This window comes from Notolepis coatsorum, assembly GCF_963971535.1.
Source record: "Notolepis coatsorum genome assembly, chromosome: 16".
NCBI lineage: Eukaryota > Metazoa > Chordata > Actinopteri > Aulopiformes > Paralepididae > Notolepis > Notolepis coatsorum.
Window position 1 is genome coordinate 85,156,563 of NC_140180.1, and position 17,730 is coordinate 85,174,292.

Consider the following 17,730-nt stretch of genomic DNA (forward strand, 5'->3'; position numbering starts at 1 on the left):
CCGGTACCAGCCCATACCAAGGAGCGGGAGGAGACTCGCCTAGGAGGCCTCTCCCCCAACGCTCGCCGATGTATCCACAGTCAGCGTCATACATTGGCACGCCTATGGTACCCGACTTCACCCAAGAGAACCGGGCCCAGTATACAGAACTCCGCATGTGTCTGGAGACCATGTTGGTGGATGTATTGGATGAACGCCACAAATACGCCATCCTACTGAAGCACTTAAAGGTACCCCGCGCACATAATATAGCGCTCGCCTACGCGACTTCCACCACCCCATACACAGCAGCGCTGGTAGCATTGGACCAGAGGTATGGGCGCATATGGGATTACGTGATCCAGGAGATCCGACACATCGACCGCTTACCCCCAGCAATAGACAATCGAGCACTGGACGACCTGTCCATCAGAGTGCAGTCCCTGGTAGGGATGTTGGGAGCGCAAAGAGAGAAGGGGAGGCATGAACTTTACGCCAACTCAAATGTGGAAAGGATCCTGGAGAAGCTGCCGCCCGCTCGTCAGGAGCGCTTTAGGCGGCAGAGGGACCACAGAGACCCGAATGGCCCCGAACCGAACCTCCTCGATCTAGCAGACTTCCTGGCGAGAGAAGTCAGCAGCCTACGGCTAGATACATTCGGACGGAGAACCCCTGGCTCCAGAGAAGGAACCAGACGACTAAATGATGGAAGAAGATCGGTGACTGTGATGCACCAATCGGAGTCAGTACCGAGCAGCAGGAGCCACAGTACCCCCTCCAGAACGGAGAAGTGGAAGATAGTGTGCCCCTACTGTGAGAAAGAACACTGGCTAGCGCAATGTGACTCCTTCCCCAAGCTGAACGCGGAGGAAGCAGGTCAATGGATAAAGTCCAACAAGCGCTGTTTTCGCTGTGCGCGCTCACACATGGCAGCCGAATGCCGCTTAAAGAAAAGGTGCACCAAGTGCGATGGAGCCCATCTGGACATACTTCACGACAGTAACAGACGGCGCCCTTCACCTGCACCATCCAGCCGCAAAGCGAGCGTCATGTACATCGATCCCGCCAGCAGCAGTGGAGCCTGAGTACTCCTAAAAGTAGTGCGTGTGACACTAAGCTACCAGAATAAAGTCCTGGACACTTACGCCGTCCTCGATGACGGGTCAGAGAAGACCCTGCTGCTCGCCTCCGCTGCGGCCCAGCTAGGGCTGCGGGGAAGCGAAACCCAAATGACAATTCGGACAATAAGACGAGATTTGAAGACGTCTCATTCTCTATCGCAGCAAGCGGCCAGCCTGAGCGACGGTACCAGATTGCAGACGTTTTCACCAGCCAAGAAATAGGACTGTCGCGGTACACATACCCCGTCGCCAAGCTGATGGAGAAATATGCACATCTGCGCAAGTTACCGATCCCGCTCATAGACAATGCTATGCCGACCCTGTTGATAGGCTCCGACCATGCAGACCTCATTGTCCCGATAGACCGGGTTCATACCGGACCCCGAGGCTGTCCTGCAGCAGTCGAGACCCGTTTGGGATGGACTCTCCAAGGCCCGCTCGCCAAATCTCTCAACCGAAGTACAGCCACTAGATGTCTCCACTCCCGAGTCACAGAGGGAGAAACCGCACTCCTGCAACACGTAGAGCGGCTATGGACCTTGGAACAAATGCCCTTTAAGAACGGAAAGAAAGACATTCGCTCTAAAGATGACATTTACGCCATTCACCTCCTCGAGACAGGGACCAAGAGAGTCTCGGTCAACGGCGTGTTGAGATACGCCACGCCACTCCTGCGGCGAGAAGGAATGCCTACTTTCCACGCCAAGACAGACGCCACAGAACGGTACCTGCTGAACACGGAGCGGCGCTTAGCCAAGAACCCCGCCCAAGAGAGTGTATACCGCGCTGAGATTGAGAAGCTCATCACAGCGGGACACGTCACAAAGATGGACATTAAAGAGGCTGACCAGACCACTGAATCGTGGTACGTGCCCCACCACAAGGTCCATCACAACGGTAAAGACCGCATAGTATTTAACTGCAGCTACCAGATCGGATCCCAAAATCTGAATAAAGAGTTACTGCCCGGTCCCACACTCGGCCCCTCCCTACTCGGCGTTCTACTCCGCTTCCGCCAGGAAAAGGTGGCCATCAGCGGGGACATTAAAGGAATGTTCCTGCAGGTGAGATTAGTAGAGGCGGACAAGCCCCTGTTACGGTTCCTATGGAGAGAGAAGCCAGGAGATGAGCACCCAGCCATCTACCAATGGGAAGTCCTCCCCTTCGGAACGACGTGCACCCCCTGCTGTGCGACATTTGCACTACAGAAACATGTAGCAGAGGACCCAGCAGCGGACGAAGAGGTCCGACACAGCGTAAAGAACAGCTTCTACGTAGACAACTGTCTACAAAGCCTTTCAACCCAGGAAGAAGCCGAGGCTCTCCTGATTAAACTCCGCGCCTCATTGATCAAAGGCGGCTTTGATCTCAGGCAGTGGGCCAGCAGCGATCCGCAAGTACTGCGCAGCCTCTCCTCCGAGGACAAGGCAGCCAGCAGCGAGACCTGGATGGCTACAATCCCGGGAGAAGCCCAGGAGATGACCCTGGGATTGGTGTGGCGATTCAAAACAGATTCGCTTCACTACAGACACAAGCCCCTGACTACGGACCAGGGAAGGCCGGCGGCGGCGCCGACCACCAGACGGAGTGTGTACACAACACTCGCCCGACAATATGACCCGCTAGGATGTATTCTACCGTACACCACCAGGGCAAAAATGATTGTACGAGCATTGTGGGACAAGGACCAGGGCTGGGACGACCCCATTCCCGCACACCTTGCATCCACCTGGAGAGAGTGGGAGATGGAGCTCCACTCACTCCCAGGCGTTAATATGCGCCGAAGCTACTTCCCACCCACGGTGAGGCCAGAGACATGTAAAATGGACTTACACGTCTTCAGTGACGCCTCAGAGGTCGCATACGGATCAGTAGCCTACTTACGGGCCCAAGACCAGGGGGGAGAGATCTACACAGCATTTGTCCTCGCCCGCTCGAGAATAGCCCCACGCAAGCAACAATCTATCCCACGTCTAGAGCTCTGCGCAGCCCTAGCCGGAGCGCACCTAGCCACGCTCATCCAACGTGAGCTCACCATACCGGTGTCTAGAACAATCCTGTGGTCAGATTCCACGACGGTACTCGCCTGGATCAAATCGGACTCATGCAAGTACAAAGTCTTCGTGGGAGTCAGAGTCACCGAGATTCAAGACTTAACCGAAGAGTTAACCGGAGAAACAGAGTGGCGCTACGTTGATACAAAACAGAACCCAGCTGACGTCATCACCCGGGGGATGCCCCTGGATGACCTCACCCGTCGCAATGTCTACAGTGATGGCCCCGCATTCCTAAGACTCCCGGAAGGACAGTGGCCCATGCCTATCCCGAGGGAAGCAAGTCCAGAGGAGGTGGAAAATAAGAAGTCTGTGTTCTGTGGATTGAGCACCGTAGCCTCCACCGACCCTAACATAGACGATTGCACGTCCATAGAGAGTGCACAACAAAGAACATTCCTGCGGTACCACCCGGAGTGCAAGTCCCCCGCTGATATGTCAGCAGCTAACTACGAGGAAGCAGAATTGCTTCTACTGCAGCGAGCCCAGAGAGACTCGTTCCCCGATGAATTGGCCTGTCTACAGGGAGGAAAGCCCGTCCCATCCGACAGCAGATTAATTCACCTGGCCCCCGAGAGCGACGCTCATACCCTCATCAGAGTGGGTGGTCGCCTACGCAGAGCCCCCAATCTACCGGATGACATTAAATACCCGATCGTATTGAACAGCCGACACAAGGTCACAGAGCTGATTATAAAGAAATACGATGAGGATGTACATCACGCAGGAGCAGAAAGAGTCTTCGCGGAAATCAGACGTCGTTACTGGATCCTACAAGGAAGAGAGGCGGTACGACGCTTCCAGCGAACATGTCTAGACTGCCGCAAGTGGCGCGCGCAGCCCGCCTGTACGTTAATGCCAAGCAAGCAGTGCAAAAATGCTTCCGCATTCGTCACCGCACGCTAGTGCGGTAAAGCGCCCTTCTTTTCAGACAAATGCTACCGTGCGTGCACCGGCGGCGGCGTGCTCGCTCAGGTGCGTGCGTGCGCCGGCGTGCTCGCGCGAGGTGCCCGCGCATGCGACACGAGCGGAGCTCAATATATATAAGTCACCGCCCCTTATTCAGTATCCAACAAATAGCTCAATTGGCAAGGACACATGGCTGTGGATCCTATGGCTTGTTTGCTGGCGAGTTCGAATCCCATCGAAAATATTTTTTAACGTGATTTTTTTTTAACGTGTATTCTTTCGCCGATTAAGGTTAGGCATTGTTTCGGAGTTGGTTAAGGTTAGAACGGTTAAGTTTAGGCGCTGTTAAGGAGCTGGTTAAGGTTAGAGTTTGTCAAAGAGAATGGCAATATAATTTCTATGGTTAAGGTTAGGCATGGTTAAGGTTAAGGTTAAGGTTAGGCATTGTTTCGGAGTTGGTTAAGGTTAGAACGGTTAAGTTTAGGCGTTGTTAAGGAGCTGGTTAAGGTTAGAGTTTGTCAAAGAGAATGGCAATAGACAGCCTATTTCCGCGAAAATGAAAGGCGCATTACTGCATGCCACTACGGTAAATTTTTGCACTGCTTGCTTGGCATAAAGCTACACGCGCGCAGCCCAGCATACCAAGGATGGCTGACCTTCCTCCATGTCGCCTCCGAATCGGTGACAAGCCATTCCACTCAACGGGTATGGACTGCTTTGGCCCGCTGCACATAAAGAAAGGAAGAGGAACCGAGAAGCGGTGGGGTATTGTATTCAAATGCATGACCACCAGAGCGATACACATCGAGCTTCTCCCGACCATGAGCACAGACTCATTCCTTATGGCCTTCCGAAGATTCACATCCCGGAAAGGAAGACCGTCTACCCTATTGTCCGATCATGGGACAAACTTCAAAGGCGGCGAAAGAGAGCTGAGAGAGAGCTTCCAAGCTATGGGCCCAGAACTTAAGACCCACCTCGCTCCAGCACAGGTTGATTTCCAATTCAACCCCCCAAACGCACCCCACTTCGGTGGCACTTGGGAACGAGAAGTGCGCTCCATAAAGACAGCCCTGTACGCAGTACTTGGGGCCCAGACTGTGGCGGAAGAAGTCCTAATGACAGTCCTCACGGAGATTGAGGGAGTACTTAACTCGAAGCCCCTCGGATATGTCTCCAGTGATGTGGCGGATATCGACCCAGTTACCCCCAACACACTCCTGATGGGGCGGCTAGATCTTGCATTACCACAGACAATGTACCGGCCTGAAGAAGCGAACGAAGGCCGACGAATGTGGAGGTACAGCCAAGTATTAGCCGACAAGTTTTGGAACAGTTTCCTACTGCACTACCTACCGTCTCTACAGACCCGCCAGAAGTGGGTAAAGGAGAGAGACAATTTGACAGAAGGAACAGTCGTCATGATTATTGATCAATCACTGCCCAGAGCTATGTGGCCGGCCGGCCGCGTAAGCAAAGTGATCACCGGTGCCGACGGCAAGGTCCGAGCAGCTGAAGTGCTCGTCCAGGGTCGCACTTACACCCGTCCCGTGGCGAGGCTCATAGAACTGCCTCGACTCCCAGACACAATCGATGATGACCATGACCCTACAACCCTATGACTTTGTGAAGTTGACTGACCCCTACAGCAAACCCTTATGTGTAAATAGACAACGCGATTAATCTGTCTCTGTTTAACTGATTAGGTCTGGGACCTATTCAGGGGGTGGCTGTTGTGAAGGGCCAGATTAAACCGAATATATATATTTATTTATATATATATATTTAATTGTATTTGTATATTCTCTAATATTCCCTGATATCCCTTGTATATTCCTTGTACAATATGCATTGAATATCCATTCTAGCCTACTGAACATCCCATAATAGTCTCCATTCTACTATTGGTCGAGACCTTGGTGCCAGGCTGCCATACCCCTCAGACCCAGTTCAAACGTACCGCTCCACATGTACGAACAAGTCCTAGTTCCGCGTAGGAATCTGGCTACCGCACCACTAATGGGACTATTTGTTCATAGTGCGTATATATACTGCGCTACTAAAGTAGGACTTTCTTTTCAGTCCAGTTTCTTACCCTCCAATAGAGTCACAGACGTAAAGCCTCCCCGCGACGCCACGTGTGGGAGTAAGGCCAAGTTCGCCTACCATCGGTATTGAGACATTGTGTATATTAATATTTGAATAGTCATATTTGGCACTATATCGTCGAGTTGGACGTAGTCTATTAAGCTAATAATAGTCTGTTAATATATAGTGCTTCGTGCGGTGAGAATACTACCGTAGTCAGTACCCCATCGTTTCGGGCAGAGAACTGGCTGCTTACCCAGGGTGGTTGACCCCATGTGAAGCTGCACCCGAGGAGCCCCAGAGCCGACGAGCGAGTGGACCTGTATACCGGATTATTCTACCGACGACAGCCCGCCTTCCCAGGCACGGATTATGCTTTGTATACTTTGATTATTCCATGGATAAAGACCCCCGACACTGCCGTGTGTTGGAACCCCCCCCCTGGAGAGGACGCAAGGTGAGGAGACGCTCTGCAAGACGAGGTCGCTTCACGTCTCTCCTCCGTGGACCGGATGACGCCGGCCCACAAAGAGTCCACCTGCTTTCATCTGTGGTCCAAGGATCGCCGGCGCATTGAACGGCACTACAGTGGGTTCACCTGGGATACCCTTGGCCGGACGAGGCAGCCGGATTCTACCCCCCCCCCCCTCCTACTCCTGTCGGCTTACAAGCGACCGGATTAACCCCCTCTAGTGTATCTAGTATATAATCATTAAAGTATCATTGCTGTTATTCCTTAACTATTCCAGGTCGTATATTTACCACCTGCGCCTTCAGAGATTGGACATTCTCTATTGATATACCGACGAATACTCTTTGCCATAAAAGTGCATACTATTTCAATTCATAAATGTAATTAAGTGATTAAGTGCTTGTTCTACACACCATCGCTGTGTAGAAATAAAGACCTGTTTCGACTTCGTACATTTGTGTTGGATCCGTTTCATCTACGTGAGAGTGTTTATGATAATATATTTATGCCGTGTACTGGGTGGCCGAATATTAAGTACAAAGGTAGTGGTAGTAAGTATCATATCTAGTAATACAGTCAGGGAATTGTACCCCTCAGTTACAGATACGGTAGGTAAGATACGGTAGACTAAGATATGGTAGGCTAAGATACGGTAAGCTAAGATACAGTAGGTAAGATATGGTAGACTAAGATATGGTAGGTAAGATAGGCCTACAGTAGACCAGTGGTTCTCAAACCTTTTATGTTAGGCCCCCCTTTGGGCCTCCCCTCGCCCCAACACTATAGCCATGAAATGGGCCAAGTTTAAATGTACAGTATTTAAATAACATCAATATCATATGCTTTCAAATTGTGCAACCACTTCAAAATAACATTCTGTAACAATATGTCAGTAACAAATATGTAAATTCAGGTGTACGAGAACGCGTATCCAGTTTAAGAATGAGTGACATACTTCATTCAAGGAGTTCGCAGATGATTAATTGCGAATTGTTTCATGTTGAGCTATAGATTGTGGATGAATACACACAGAAAGGTACACCATGCCAATGTTCATGCTTTATTTGTTTTAAAACGAGACGATTTAGAAATGTGTCGATTGGAAATACATTGCAATTACAAGCGAGGTGGACCGGCCGGAAACAACAATGCCGTCACCACTACACCTCCCTATTATCTCTCGGGATTAATAAAAGATGGCCGCTTTACCTTCTCCTTGATGACGGCCACGGTGGCGTCGGCGACACTCAGGATGACAGGCGTCCAGTCCTCTTTGCCCGTGGAGGACACAAGGTTTTCTATGGCCCCGTTGATGATGTCCATACCTGGAGAGGAGACGACACGATGTCTTAACACGTAACATGTGGGCGATAGAAGGTCACAGTCAGGTGGTGTAATAACATGCAGGGTATAATAACATGTTGTAGGTCACAGTCAGGTGGTGTAATAACATGCAGGGTATAATAACATGTTGTAGGTCACAGTCAGGTGGTGTAATAACATGCTGTAGGTCACAGTCAGGTGGTGTAATAACATGTTGTAGGTCACAGTCAGGTGGTGTAATAACATGTTGTAGGTCACAGTCAGGTGGTGTAATAACATGTTGTAGGTCACAGTCAGGTGGTGTAATAACATGCTGTAGGTCACAGTCAGGTGTAATAACATGTTGTAGGTCACAGTCAGGTGGTGTAATAACATGCTGTAGGTCACAGTCAGGTGATATAATAACATGCTGTAGGTCACAGTCAGGTGTAATAACATGTTGTAGGTCACAGTCAGGTGGTGTAATAACATGTTGTAGGTCACAGTCAGGTGGTGTAATAACATGTTGTAGGTCACAGTCAGGTGGTGTAATAACATGCTGTAGGTCACAGTCAGGTATAATAACATGTTGTAGGTCACAGTCAGGTGGTGTAATAACATGCTGTAGGTCACAGTCAGGTGTAATAACATGTTGTAGGTCACAGTCAGGTGGTATAATAACATGTTGTAGGTCACAGTCAGGTGGTATAATAACATGCTGTAGGTCACAGTCAGGTGGTGTAATAACATGTTGTAGGTCACAGTCAGGTGGTGTAACAACATGTTGTAGGTCACAGTCAGGTGGTATAATAACATGTTGTAGGTCACAGTCAGGTGTAATAACATGCTGTAGGTCACAGTCAGGTGGTGTAATAACATGCTGTAGATCACAGTCAGGTGGTATAATAACATGCTGTAGGTCACAGTCAGGTGGTGTAATAACATGCTGTAGGTCACAGTCAGGTGGTGTAATAACATGTTGTAGGTCACAGTCAGGTGTAATAACATGTTGTAGGTCACAGTCAGGTGGTGTAATAACATGTTGTAGGTCACAGTCAGGTGGTGTAATAACATGTTGTAGGTCACAGTCAGGTGGTGTAATAACATGCTGTAGATCACAGTCAGGTGGTGTAATAACATGTTGTAGGTCACAGTCAGGTGGTGTAATAACATGTTGTAGGTCACAGTCAGGTGGTGTAATAACATGGTGTAGGTCACAGTCAGGTGGTGTAATAACATGTTGTAGGTCACAGTCAGGTGGTATAATAACATGCTGTAGGTCACAGTCAGGTGGTGTAATAACATGTTGTAGGTCACAGTCAGGTGGTGTAATAACATGCTGTAGGTCACAGTCAGGTGGTATAATAACATGTTGTAGGTCACAGTCAGGTGGTGTAATAACATGTTGTAGGTCACAGTCAGGTGGTGTAATAACATGTTGTAGGTCACAGTCAGGTGGTGTAATAACATGCTGTAGATCACAGTCAGGTGGTGTAATAACATGTTGTAGGTCACAGTCAGGTGGTGTAATAACATGTTGTAGGTCACAGTCAGGTGGTGTAATAACATGGTGTAGGTCACAGTCAGGTGGTGTAATAACATGCTGTAGGTCACAGTCAGGTGGTGTAATAACATGTTGTAGGTCACAGTCAGGTGGTGTAATAACATGCTGTAGGTCACAGTCAGGTGGTATAATAACATGTTGTAGGTCACAGTCAGGTGGTGTAATAACATGTTGTAGGTCACAGTCAGGTGGTATAATAACATGCTGTAGGTCACAGTCAGGTGGTGTAATAACATGTTGTAGGTCACAGTCAGGTGGTGTAATAACATGTTGTAGGTCACAGTCAGGTGGTATAATAACATGTTGTAGGTCACAGTCAGGTGGTGTAATAACATGTTGTAGGTCACAGTCAGGTGGTGTAATAACATGCTGTAGGTCACAGTCAGGTGGTGTAATAACATGTTGTAGGTCACAGTCAGGTGGTGTAATAACATGCTGTAGGTCACAGTCAGGTGGTGTAACAACATGTTGTAGGTCACAGTCAGGTGGTGTAATAACATGCTGTAGGTCACAGTCAGGTGTAATAACATGCTGTAGGTCACAGTCAGGTGGTGTAATAACATGTTGTAGGTCACAGTCAGGTGGTATAACATGCTGTAGGTCACAGTCAGGTGGTGTAATAACATGCTGTAGGTCACAGTCAGGTGGTGTAACAACATGTTGTAGGTCACAGTCAGGTGGTGTAATAACATGCTGTAGGTCACAGTCAGGTGTAATAACATGCTGTAGGTCACAGTCAGGTGGTGTAATAACATGTTGTAGGTCACAGTCAGGTGGTATAATAACATGTTGTAGGTCACAGTCAGGTGGTGTAATAACATGTTGTAGGTCACAGTCAGGTGGTGTAATAACATGTTGTAGGTCACAGTCAGGTGGTATAATAACATGTTGTAGGTCACAGTCAGGTGGTATAATAACATGTTGTAGGTCACAGTCAGGTGGTGTAATAACATGTTGTAGGTCACAGTCAGGTGGTGTAATAACATGTTGTAGGTCACAGTCAGGTGGTGTAATAACATGTTGTCACAGTCAGGTGGTATAATAACATGCTGTAGGTCACAGTCAGGTGGTGTAATAACATGTTGTAGGTCACAGTCAGGTGGTATAATAACATGCTGTAGGTCACAGTCAGGTGGTGTAATAACATGCTGTAGGTCACAGTCAGGTGGTGTAACAACATGTTGTAGGTCACAGTCAGGTGGTGTAATAACATGTTGTAGGTCACAGTCAGGTGGTGTAATAACATGTTGTAGGTCACAGTCAGGTGGTGTAATAACATGTTGTCACAGTCAGGTGGTATAATAACATGCTGTAGGTCACAGTCAGGTGGTGTAATAACATGTTGTAGGTCACAGTCAGGTGGTGTAATAACATGCTGTAGGTCACAGTCAGGTGGTATAATAACATGCTGTAGATCACAGTCAGGTGGTATAATAACATGCTGTAGGTCACAGTCAGGTGGTGTAATAACATGCTGTAGGTCACAGTCAGGTGGTGTAATAACATGCTGTAGGTCACAGTCAGGTGGTATAATAACATGCTGTAGATCACAGTCAGGTGGTATAATAACATGCTGTAGATCACAGTCAGGTGGTATAATAACATGCTGTAGGTCACAGTCAGGTGGTGTAATAACATGCTGTAGATCACAGTCAGGTGGTATAATAACATGTTGTAGGTCACAGTCAGGTGGTGTAATAACATGTTGTAGGTCACAGTCAGGTGGTGTAATAACATGTTGTAGGTCACAGTCAGGTGGTGTAACAACATGTTGTAGGTCACAGTCAGGTGGTGTAATAACATGTTGTAGGTCACAGTCAGGTGGTGTAATAACATGTTGTAGGTCACAGTCAGGTGGTGTAATAACATGCTGTAGGTCACAGTCAGGTGGTATAATAACATGCTGTAGGTCACAGTCAGGTGATAACATACATTATAAGTAGGTCACACTGCAGTTAACTATGGGAGTCATGACATGATGAAAACAGAGACCTTGACTGACCATTTATTTTTCTTCCCGCCTCGTCACTGCCTTTAATTAATAAGTATCAACAAATACAGGCAATTAAAGAATTATTGATCATCCATTTTTCCTTTTTCTTAGATATTTTCCCATTGGTGGGGGGCCCTAGAGGGAGGTGGGGTGACCTAGGCACGGTGCTTGAGATGCTTGTGGCATGTGTTTCCTCTCTGGGGAGTGGGAGGTGTCTGTTCTATCAGTCAATAGCAAAGGAAGATGAACACAGGCAGTGGACTGTCTACGGAGTGAGTACAGGTTTGTAGGTTGGGTTGAGCTGGGGTTGCTGTTTACCTATTGGGCGAGACACGGATGTCATGCCGAGGTACAACACGTGGAACTTCTGCACCAGTTCAATCTTTGGCATGGGGAACTCTGCAGAGGGAAGGCACACATACGCACGCACGCACGCACGCACGCACGCACAGACACACACACACACACACACACACACACACACACACACACACACACACACACACACACACACACACACACACACACACACACACACACACACACACACACACACACACACACACACACACACACACACACACACACACACACAGCACACACACACACACACACACACACACACACACACACACACACACACACACACACACACACACACACACACCCACCCAAGGCAAATATTATCACAAAAGACTGGTGAAATCTGGTGAAAAGTCATCATATTTCCATCACTAATCCGTAATAATAAAACTTCTGAAATGTGCAATTTTTCTGCATACTGGATAACATTTCAAAAATAAATATATGTATATTATTGATGATGGTATTATAAAAATGCATACCTTTGCATGCATCTAAGACTGTATCACTAGGCCGCCGATTGCTATCTGCCAATATAATATAATATATAAATCTGAGATGGAGGAATTCTGAAATGCTCTATATGAATCGATGAAGCAAAAAACGCGAGCCAATTTCCAGCCTGAGACAATGCCACTGTTCTATAATACCGCTATACCATCTGTAATGTAAACTGTTCTATAATACTGCTATACTAGATGCTATAACACAAAATAACTGTATCAGGGTTCAACTGGGTGATCGTCGTAGCAACAGGAGTGATGTCCCCCCCATTGAGCTCTTTGATCCTGGTAGTGGGGTGGGGTCGGAGGGATTTGCGGAGCACAGGAGCCCTCCTCGCCTCAAAAGAAACACTAATTGTGTTTTAATGAGGTTGGCCGAGGAGAGACGATGCGCTATACGCTTTTCTATTCCAACCACCAGCGCTTTTTCTCCCACAGTCAGCATATAAACACAGCTACACCACAGGTACTGTTACTCTGCTCTCCCACTCTATCTTTCTGGATATAATTATTAGGAGAGAAAAGGGGGAGGGGGAGGTGAAATGGAATGGGGGGTGTGTGTATCTTTTTCATTAATGAGTGTTTTCACAGGTGTCACTCCTGTGTTTGTGAAAAGGTGCTTTTTTCATGTGCCGTGTTTGATACTTGGATGAATATATAGAGTGATGTATAGAGAGAAAGAGAAGAGGAATAGGAGAGGAAGAGGAGAGGAAGAGGAGAGGAGAAGAGAGGATAGGAGAGGAAGAGGAGATTAAAAGGAAGATGAGAGGAGAGGAAGAGAAGAGGAAGAGGAAGGGGAGAGGAGAGGAGAGGAGAGGAGAGGAGAGGAGAGGAGAGGAGAGGAGAGGAGAGGAGAGGAGAGGAGAGGAGAATCCAAAGAGGACTAGATCATGTAGAGCCAAGTCCCTTAATTGACAACTATGAAGAATCACACTGAAGTAAAAGATGACTCTGTGTGACATGTGCATGTGTGTGTGTGTGTGTGTGTGTGTGTGTGTGTGTGTGTGTGTGTGTGTGTGTGTGTGTGTGTGTGTGTGTGTGTGTGTGTGTGTGTGTGTGTGTGTGTGTGTGTGTGTGTGTGTGTGTGTGTGTGTGTACCTTGTAAGGGTACATCGGAGCCCGTCTGGGATGAGCTGCTAGCAGCAGCCTTGGCACTCTTCCTTTCAGCCATAATCTAGAGGAGAAGATATATATATATATATATATATATATAGAGAGAGAGAGAGAGAGAGAGAGAGAGAGAGAGAGAGAGAGAGAGAGAGAGAGAGAGAGAGAGAGAGAGAGAGAGAGAGAGAGAGAGAGAGAGAGAGAGAGAGAGAGAGAGAGAGAGAGAGAGAGAGAGAGAGAGAGAGAGAGAGAGAGAGAGAGAGAGAGAGACACATTAGAGATGTATAAAGGCGGGTGGATTAATGCAACAAGGCGCCATCTAGCAGGTTAACCTGGTAGCTTAGCAGACTCAGAGCTAACACCCAACAAAGGAACTAATTAGCCTCTTAAACTGCGACAGCCCATATCAGGGCAGATTTTCGGACTTTTTGCAACCGGCACTTTGGCGACCCCTAGTGGCTCGGGTGTGCATATTTTGTAATACAATATATATATCGAATTGAAGGCTTATTTGTTCCCTGTCGAAAATCCGACAAAATCCGTTCAGCGGTTCTCGAGTTACATGCCGGTATTTGAGGCTTGTGAAAAGTACACAGTATTGTGCAAAATACCACTCCAGACTCAGGCTGCAGTAGTTCCGTCAATCTAGATCCGATCTCGAAAATTATTGTGATCGTTGTAGCCAATGAGTGTGGCTTCCAATGATACCCCATGTGGGGATGTGTGAATCAGGGATCTAGGTGAACAACTAAATTCTTTAACAGGAAGCCAAATGAATTGAAGTCTATGAGAAAACTGAGTTTTTCTTTGTACAGTTTACCAAAAGCACTCCTAATCACTCATTTCTGAATAGATCTATATGTACTACATAAGGCTTCAGGCTATGGCTCCGTCTGGATTTGTAAGCCATACCACCTTCTGGGGAAATACTCTGGACTACTAACTACTACAGAAAAACTTGAGTAACAAGTTTTTTTTACAACTCAAGTTCAGACCTATGTAACTCTATTACGTTAGCACTAAAAGTGAATCAGAGACTTCAGAATGTCATCTTTCAAAAGAGACCAGGCTCATGCGTGTGCTATAAGTATAAAGTATGTTGTTTTGGTTTGCAAAAAAAGTATGCAGTCCTCAAGTTCAAGTAAAAGAATTGCCACTTTTCTGCCTGCTTGTTATTAAAGCGTGTTTTTACAGGCTAATGGCTGCAGAGCTTAGCTGTTAGTTACAAGGACATGGCTACAAGCCAACAGCTGTCCTCCAATCTGTCAATATTCAAATGATGTACAATGACTGCATTCCTCTCTCTGTCTAGTTCTCTCTATTTCTGTCTATCTTTCTCTCTCTCTTTCTGTCTCTCTTTCTCTCTATCTTTCTGCCTATCTTACTCTCTCTCTCTCTCTCTTCTCATTGGCATGTCTCTGTCTTACACCAGAGACACACCGGACGCTGAGGCACCCGACGTGCCGTGAAGAGCAGCCGTGCTGCGGTGCGGAGCTCCACGGCCGCCTCGCGGTCACTTCCTGCTCTACGTGTGATTGGAGCAGAGGAGCAGAATCTCTTGTTGACCAGCAAGGAGAAATGGCTTCTGGTGTGAACAGCCAGGCTCCTGCTCTTCTGCTGTGAACAGCCAGGCTCCTGCTCTTCTGGTGTGAACAGCCAGGCTCCTGCTCTTCTGCTGTGAACAGCCAGGCTCCTGCTCTTCTGGTGTGAACAGCCAGGCTCCTGCTCTTCTGGTGTGAACAGCCAGGCTCCTGTTCTTCTGGTGTGAACAGCCAGGCTCCTGCTCTTCTTCTGGTGTGAACAGCCAGGCCCCTGCTCTTCTTCTGGTGTGAACAGCCAGGCTCCTGCTCTTCTTCTGGTGTGAACAGCCAGGCCCCTGCTCTTCTTCTGGTGTGAACAGCCAGGCTCCTGCTCTTCTTCTGGTGTGAACAGCCAGGCTCCTGCTCTTCTTCTGGTGTGAACAGCCAGGCTCCTGCTCTTCTTCTGGTGTGAACAGCCAGGCTCCTGCTCTTCATGGTGTGAACAGCCAGGCTCCTGCTCTTCATGGTGTGAACAGCCAGGCTCCTGCTCTTCATGGTGTGAACAGCCAGGCTCCTGCTCTTCATGGTGTGAACAGCCAGGCTCCTGTTCTTCATGGTGTGAACAGCCAGGCTCCTGCTCTTCTGGTGTGAACAGCCTGCTCTTCTGGTGTGAACAGCCAGGCTCCTGCTCTACATGGTGTGAACAGCCAGGCTCCTGCTCTTCATGGTGTGAACAGCCAGGCTCCTGTTCTTCATGGTGTGAACAGCCAGGCTCCTGCTCTTCTGGTGTGAACAGCCAGGCTCCTGTTCTTCATGGTGTGAACAGCCAGGCTCCTGCTCTTCATGGTGTGAACAGCCAGGCTCCTGTTCTTCATGGTGTGAACAGCCAGGCTCCTGCTCTTCATGGTGTGAACAGCCAGGCTCCTGCTCTTCATGGTGTGAACAGCCAGGCTCCTGCTCTTCATGGTGTGAACAGCCAGGCTCCTGCTCTACATGGTGTGAACAGCCAGGCTCCTGCACTTCATGGTGTGAACAGCCGGGCTCCTGCTCTTCATGGTGTGAACAGCCAGGCTCCTGCACTTCATGGTGTGAACAGCCAGGCTCCTGCTCTTCATGGTGTGAACAGCCAGGCTCCTGCACTTCATGGTGTGAACAGCCAGGCTCCTGTTCTTCATGGTGTGAACAGCCAGGCTCCTGCTCTTCATGGTGTGAACAGCCAGGCTCCTGCACTTCATGGTGTGAACAGCCAGGCTCCTGCACTTCATGGTGTGAACAGCCAGGCTCCTGTTCTTCATGGTGTGAACAGCCAGGCTCCTGCTCTTCATGGTGTGAACAGCCAGGCTCCTGCTCTTCATGGTGTGAACAGCCAGGCTCCTGCACTTCATGGTGTGAACAGCCAGGCTCCTGTTCTTCTGGTGTGAACAGCCAGGCTCCTGCTCTTCTTCATGGTGTGAACAGCCAGACTCCTGCTCTTCTGGCTCTTCTTCAGGCTGCTGCTCACACCAGAATTTTGCGGCACTTCGGCCCTGGTCTGTTTCTGGCGCAACTCTCTCTCTCCTATTCTCTCTCTCTCTTTCTCTATCTATCTTACTCTCTCTCTCTTCCTCATCTATCTTACTCTCTCTCTCTCTCTCTCTCTCTCTCTCTCCTCTCCTCTCCTCTCCTCTCCTCTCCTCTCCTCTCCTCTCCTCTCCTCTCCTCTCCTCTCCTCTCCTCTCCCCTTCCTCTCTCTCTCTCTCTCCCTCTCTCTCTCTCTCTCTCTCTCTCTCTCTCTCTCTCTCTCTCTCCCTCACTGCAGTGTGTCTATACTGGTGGTAGTTCAGCGTGGCCCCTGCACTGTGGTGCTGCTTCTACTTCCTGCTATAGATAGTTGATTAATTGTAGGTGTCATTAATCAAAGTCTTGTGGTGAGTCTGCAACTCACAGAGGAACATGTGGACCAACACACACACACACACACACACACACACACACACACACACACACACACACACACACACACACACACACACACACACACACACACACACACACACACACACACACACACACACACACACACACATGGTGCACTGCGCAGCTGGTGGCACTGAGGGCACTAAGTTCTCTGCAGTGGGAGCAGATCTATGTTAAAGCGGAACTACACACAGGTGAATTATTCATACGTACATGTGATTATTATGGTCTAATACCAGACCCACGGCACAAAGATTAAAGGAAGAGAGATGTTAAGGACACCCAGGAGAATATGCTGAAGATATGGTACCGTTTCAGAGCTGACAACAGCTTTAGTCTCTAGGTCTCTAGTCTCATATTATGTACTGAGCAGCTTTAGTTTCTAGGCAGCGATCAGGACCTTTATATGTACTGAGCAGCTTTAGTCTCTAGGCAGCGATCAGGACCTTTATATGTACGGAGCAGCTTTAGTCTCTAGGCAGCGATCAGAACCTTTATATGTACGGAGCAGCTTTAGTCTCTAGGCAGCGATCAGGACCTTTATATGTACTGAGCAGCTTTAGTCTCTAGGCAGCGATCAGGACCTTTATATGTACTGAGCAGCTTTAGTCTCTAGGCAGCGATCAGGACCTTTATATGTACTGAGCAGCTTTAGTCTCTAGGCAGCGATCAGGACCTTTATATGTACTGAGCAGCTTTAGTCTCTAGGCAGCGATTAGGCAGCGATCAGGACCTTTGTACTGAGCAGCTTTAGTCTCTAGGCAGCGATCAGGACCTTTATATGTACTGAGCAGCTTTA

The 17,730-nt window shown here is 48.4% G+C and overlaps 1 protein-coding gene across 1 annotated transcript in view; it reads right to left on the reverse strand.

Annotated features, from left to right (window-relative positions):
- The window catches only part of apbb2a (amyloid beta (A4) precursor protein-binding, family B, member 2a), a gene marked incomplete at its 5' end in the record, with an annotated part of 147,599 nt that overhangs the window by 11,221 nt on the left and 118,648 nt on the right, over positions 1-17,730 (reverse strand). Inside the window, 3 exons of the mRNA XM_084332112.1 lie at positions 7,833-7,948; positions 11,801-11,881; positions 13,447-13,522. Coding sequence (XP_084188238.1) covers positions 7,833-7,948; positions 11,801-11,881; positions 13,447-13,522 — 273 coding nt within the window. The remainder of the gene's footprint in view (positions 1-7,832; positions 7,949-11,800; positions 11,882-13,446; positions 13,523-17,730) is intronic.